At 34.2% G+C, this 6664-nt stretch overlaps 1 protein-coding gene across 1 annotated transcript; it reads left to right on the top strand.

Annotated features, from left to right (window-relative positions):
• Positions 1 to 775: 775 nt before the first annotated feature.
• Positions 776 to 1735, top strand: LOC101419407 (olfactory receptor 10AG1-like). Its single transcript, XM_004483939.2, has one exon. The coding sequence runs from the start codon at positions 776 to 778 to the stop codon at positions 1733 to 1735; it is 960 nt and encodes a 319-aa protein (XP_004483996.2).
• Positions 1736 to 6664: the final 4929 nt, after the last annotated feature.

The following is a 6664-nucleotide window of genomic DNA, read 5'->3' as shown; positions in this document are numbered from 1 at the left end:
CCAGATTGGGCTTGAACTACAAACCTTTTAATTTTCTCTTTCTTTGACTCTAAATAATGAAAAACACAGCTGATATCAGGAATTAACATCCATATGCAAAGGCAATATTAAAAAGTTGATTAATATCTGTACTATGTTGGTCAATTCTTTATAATTTCTTTCTATTAAGTCGACCTCACTATAAGAAATACTAGAATACAAGAATTCACAGAAATCACCTGTATAATCAACCTTTCTAGTTTATTCATTGAACATGCTTATACGGTATCTCTTACAAATATTTTAGGGAACAAATAAAAATGAGAGTAAATACAATTAACTTCAAAGAAATATCATAAAATAGGGAAGCTGAGGAAAAAGAACTTCCAACCAAAATTATTAATGTATTTGCAATAATGACTAATTTCTTATTTTAAATTTTTATTAATATAAGTTTAATCCACATCTAATAGTCTGATCAAAGCCAAATAACAACGCACATTACATAGCTCAATATGAATAAGAAAGAAATAGAGCCATCCTTCAGCACACCTATTTCCAGATAAGGATATATTTTTAGGGATGATTTTAAGTAAAGGAATGCTATTTTTAGCCACAGTTTAAAGACACATTCAGAAGTTTTTTATAGAACATCTAGGTTATATATATTGTAGATCTTTTATAGTTCATGGGGACTTTGTGATTTTTTGAAAGCATAATGTGCTTTTTTATAGTAAAGAAAACAACTCAAGCACATAACAATGACTTTTCTATCTTGAATTTATTGTTTTCACAGATGTTAGATACAGACCAAAGAGCAGAAGGCAATTTCTCTTCAGTGATGGGATTTGTTCTCCTGGGATTCTCTGACCTTCCAAACCTCCAAGGGTTCCTATTTGGAATTTTCTTTCTCATCTATACATTTATCATGATAGGAAATGGTCTTATTGTAATAATTACAAGGATAGAGTCTGCTCTTCAGACCCCTATGTATTTTTTCCTGGCAAATTTTTCCTCACTGGAAATCTGTTATGTGTCAGTCACTGTTCCCAGGATCCTGGTGAACCTTTGGACTCAGGATAGAAGCATTTCTTTGCTGGGCTGTGCCACACAAATGTGCTTCTTTCTCATTCTGGGAGCCACTGAATGTTTTCTCCTGGCTGTGATGGCCTATGACTGCTACATGGCTATTTGTAACCCTCTGCAGTATCCTTTAGTCATGAACCAAAAGACATGTGTGCAGCTGGCAGTTGGCTCCTGGATCAGTGGAATTCCGGTTCAGATAGGGCAAACATACCTGGTCTTCTCACTGCCTTTCTGTGGTTCTAACCAAATCAACCATTTCTTCTGTGACTTTTCCGCATTGATCAAGTTGGCCTGTGGTGACACTTCACTTAATGAAATATGTGTCTATATAGTTACCATATTATTTGCCGTGATTTTTTTCTTATTGATACTTGGTTCATATATCAAAATCATTTCTACCATCTTAAAGTTGCCATCAACCACAAGTCAGTTCAAAGCTTTCTCCACCTGTTCTTCCCACCTCATAGTTGTGCTTCTATTCTTTGGTCCTGGTGGCATCACCTATATGAAGCCCAAATCACATCACTCTTCGGGAACTGACAAAATGTTCTCTCTTTTCTACATCTTTGTGACTCCAGTGTTCAACCCCATCATATACAGCCTTAGGAATAAGGATGTGATCGCAGCACTGAAAAAATTGTTACTCAAGAAAACAGAGAGAGGATTTTGATCATCAATTTTTAAATAAATCTGCCACACTGTTATCACAGAAATAAATTTCCATTTTCTGATAATATGCTAATTCATAATTTTCCATGTATTTTATGTTCCTGATCTCAAGTAAGTTGTGACTGCATCTTTAACAAGGAAATCAATTGATCTTCAAAAGCTCAATTCCACAGGGCAACTTCCTTTTTCACTTCAAATTATAAATTTATCCATTTTTCAAAAGTTTTCACTCTTAGATGATTCCTAGAATTTTAATTAACAATTTGTCAATTTAATTGTGTTACCTTTTTGATTTGCCAAATATTTAGAGATTTTTTGCCTATATTCATATTTGTATCTAAAATACTATATTTATTCATGGTAGGTATACACAACTTTCTTTGAGGAAGTGTGCAGAGGACTAAATAATAAATTGTACATTATATTATAAAACACAGTGTTAAAACAGAATAAAGTATCCTACTCATTATATTTTCCTCAGTATGAATTAAGAAATTGTCTTCATGTTTATCCAGAGAGAGTTGGAAATCTGTTTTTACTTGCCACTTCTGTCCTGAATGTATGGCAATTGAATATCAAATATCTGACATGACTCCATAGTCCTGTTTCATTACAGTTCATCATTCTGTTTCATAAGAATCAGTGATGCATTGCCAACTCCTCAGAATTCTTGATTGCTCAAAGTTGCAGCACAAAAGACATTACAACTTTTCTCACACCTAATGTAAGAACCAATTGAGGCCTAGAAGTGTTGAATGAAAAGTTAATACAAAGATTGACACTAAATTAAATAATATCACAAGGAAAAACCTATACAATTTGAAAATGCCTTCTACTACCTACTTACAAATTATTTAATTAGTATGATATGTATCTAATTTTGCCTCTCTTATTCTTGTTTTACACATTTGAAATTTACTATAGAGTAGAGATAAAATCATGAAGCTGGTAATTATCTCTATTGTAACAGGCTAGAAAAAAGAATGTAGACAACTATCAATATTGAACTTCACATACACTTCTGTGGCTTGAATGTGTGAATTAAGGATATTCAAAGTATTTTAAATATATTTGTTAATATTTACAGAATGTGTCATTTATATAATAATAACAGTATTCTACCTTAAAACTTTGATTCTTCATGTAGATATTTGCTCCTTTATTTTCTCTGCAGAAGACAGTGTAATCAATTTTATCTATAGCATTTAGTTTATGAGGTTGATTTTTCATTTACAAGGGCTTCTTTTTTCTTTTTTTTTTTTTTACATACTGGAGCCAGGGATTGAAACTGGGACCTTGTATGTGGGAAGTTGGTGCTCAGCTACTGAAGCACTTTGGCTCCCCTGAGTTGATTTTTTCATTTGTTTGTTTTTTATTTTTTTGTTTTTTAGGAGACACTGGGAACCAAACCTGGGCTCTCCCATGTGGGAAGCAGGTACTCAACTTCTTGAGCCACATCCTCTCCCCAGAGCTTACTGTTTAAGCTCTTATCAGGTAGTGATACCCTATTTCATTTTTTTTTTTTTTAGTTTTTTTACTGAAGTATATCATTCATACATGAACACACATAAACATAAGTGTATAGTAAAGATCGTGAACTTACAGAATAAACATACATAACATCGCACAGGGATCTCATACATCACCCTCCACCAACTCTTTGCATTGGTGTGAAACATTTGTTACAAACTCTGCAAGAGCGTTGTCAAAATATTACTACCAACTATATTCCCTATCTTACATTTGGTGTATTTTTCCCCAAACCCATACTATTTTTTAATGTATTTTCATGCGTATATGAATGTAAATACCTTAACCTACCTCATGCATTTTGAATGCATCAATAATTAAATATATGTTCCCTGGTGATCATAATGGTTATGTCAAATAATATTGTGATAATGTTGGAGTGCTATTCTTTACTCTAAATCTTAGACAAGCAGCTGGCACAGTGTAATCAAGATTCAGCCAGAAATCCAGAGAATCAATTTTTTAGTTTCAATTTACTCTGAAAACTGTGCATCCTTGTCACTCAATTAGCTATTTTTGTCTCAATTTCAGTCTATAAAATGACAATGCCTAATAATACTAATGACCTCACAGTAATACACTGAATATATTTTGATGATCAGGGAGCAACGGGGTCCTGAAAACTTCAGGAACATTGGAGAAACAGGCATTTCACAAAATCCAGTTTCCCAGAAAATTAAGATTATCCAATAAACCTTGAAATTATTTTGTTAAACATTATTATGGCAAATCCTTCTATAATGACTTCCAAATTTTCCTGCATTCCTGAACTTATGTCTGAGCTGTTTTGGCTTCTCAAGATTGTCATTAATACATATTTTCCACTGTCTGTACTTCCAAGTCCCTTTAGTGTGTGTCGGCATAGGGCGCCCTTTACCTTTAAACTGATTCTCCACTGACTACTTCATTTACTTCTGTTCCTCGTCTCTTCTTACATTGTATCAATAAATTTTCAAAGCCTTTTGAAATATTTTCCAGTCTCTTACTTTTTCAAATATATTTCTCATTTTGTCTGTGGTCATTCCTTAATACAATGGAGGAAATCAGATAGGTTTTTTAATTAATCATCTTAGTTTACATACAATTCTAAATGTGACCCTACTGCTTTTTTTTATTGTCCCCCCTTGCTGCTTGCTTGCCATCTGCTCTCTATATGTCCATTTGCTGTGCATTCTTCTGTGTCTGTATTTATTTTTCTTCATCTCCCCCTTGCAGCTTGCTTGTTGTCTGTTCTCTGTGTCCATTCATTTCATGCTCTTCTGTGTTTTTACTTGTCTCACTCCCCCCGCCCCCCCATCAACTTGCTGAGTCAGCTCTCCACAGTGCATGCAGGCCTGGCAGCACTCCATGGTGCTTGTGGGTTGGTGACTGTCTGTGGCATGCAAGCAAGCCTGCCTTCACAAGGAGGCCCTGGGTTCCAAACCTAGGACCTCACGTATGGTAGATGGGAGCCCAACTGATTGAGTTACAGCTGCTTCCCCTACTGCTTTTATAAAAGAAAATGGCAAATATTTCTTCAAATCTCTTTTCCTTTCACTTGATATAAGACATAAAAGAGATTTCATAAGTTTACATATACTTCCAATATGAAAAGTAAAAGTAGTAATATACTTCCTTATGTACTTGGCGTTAGGAACATCCATGTAAATGTGAGCAGCACTGACTTGCTTCATTTCTAGGGAAAAGCCTTAAAAGCAGGTACATGCTTCATCACATTATTTACTATCTGGTTTTCCTCATAACAGATCATGGCATCTTAGAAAACTGTTGCCTTCATATATGAAGGATTCATTAGGTCAGCATGGATTACTGCAAAAGCATGAAATCAATTATATATCTTTGAAATGGGAAATAACACAACTAACTACTATCCTTTTCCTTATCCATAAGAAATACAAATTTATTCCTTTTCTAATTATATGGAGATTACAGGTTCATTGCAGTAAACACCAAATTTCAGAATAGAAAAATTTTAAAATCATTGAAAAATTTACACTGAAATATCCCAAATTAAAAATTGATGATTATTTTTACATTCATCATTGTCAGAGTGTATGTCTGTGTATAAGTGCATATTTTTTATAACAGATAGTTAACTATATAGTTATCCCTTTTCTCCCAATTTTCTTATCCATTTTATCATCTCCAAAAATATACATATAAAAAAGTGTGAATTTTCCCATTGCCTTTTGTTATCAATATATTTTATATTTTGTTATCAATATATTTTAAAAGATATTAGTTTGATCAAATTATAGTATTGCTTTATGTAGAAATCATTAATATAATATATGTATAAAATACTTAATATTCACTTGTATTGCATTTGATCATCTTTATAAAACTGCATCCTCATTGAAAGGTCCTTAGGTCCTTTTTTTCCTGCAAAGAATTCGGAAAAGTCATTGCTGGATAAAACTAGATGTCTATTTTTATGTAACACAACTGCCAACTTGATTTATAAATTGGCTGTTACAACTATGGGACAATCAATGATATCATCTGCAAAAAGTGATATAATAGAGTCTACATTATGCTTGATTATATTACATCAAATATTATCACAAGTTTTTATTTAGAGGAGATGCTACCCAATAAAATTATAGAATTATTAATAGAATTATTTGCCACTTGCTGATATGTATATAATTTGGATAATAATATAGAATGTTCTTTCAATATTAAATTCCATACACTGGAAATAATTACCACTGCATTGTCAGACAAAATGTATAGTTAAAGGTAAAAATCTCTTCAAACGACATTAAAGCCTCAACAGACTCCAGCACCTACAATCTGATTTATTGGACTTACCACACTCAGCTAAGATGGAGTTGAAGAAGGACAATCACCACACCATGGATCCTAGAGTGATTACAACTGAAAATGGGAGGATGGCAGCCAGCATCCATGTGGAATCTGAGCCTCCTCTTGACATAGAGGTGCAATGGACACAACCAATCCAATGTCCACATAGAAGAGGTGGCATTGGATTGGGAAAAGTGGACATGGTGGACGATGGGTATGGGGAAGGGCAGGAAGAGATGAGAGGTGGGGGCGTATTTGGGACGTGGAGCTGCCCTGGATGGCGCCTCGGGGGTGATCACCGGACATCGTGGATCCTCACAGGGCCCACTGGATGGAATGGAGGAGAGTATGGCCATGATGTGGACCATTGTCTATGAGGTGCAGAGGTGCCCAAAGATGTACTTACCAAATCCAATGGATGTGTCATGATGATGGGAACGAGTGTTGTTGGGGGGGGAGAGGGGGGGTGGGGGGGTGGGGTTGAATGGGACCTCACATATATATTTTTAATGTAATATTATTACAAAGTCAATAAAAAAAATAAAAAATAAAAAAAAATATGAAAAAACATGTCTTGTATATATCTCATTCT

The sequence above is a fragment of the Dasypus novemcinctus genome, chromosome 10, assembly GCF_030445035.2.
Source record: "Dasypus novemcinctus isolate mDasNov1 chromosome 10, mDasNov1.1.hap2, whole genome shotgun sequence".
NCBI lineage: Eukaryota > Metazoa > Chordata > Mammalia > Cingulata > Dasypodidae > Dasypus > Dasypus novemcinctus.
The sequence above is the reverse complement of the archived record's forward strand: the minus strand, read 5'-3'. Positions and strand labels throughout refer to the sequence as shown.

Bases quoted from the DNA above. Each gene is read 5' to 3' on its own strand.
- LOC101419407 (XM_004483939.2), top strand. From the start codon at position 776: ATGTTAGATACAGACCAAAGAGCAGAAGGCAATTTCTCTTCAGTGATG.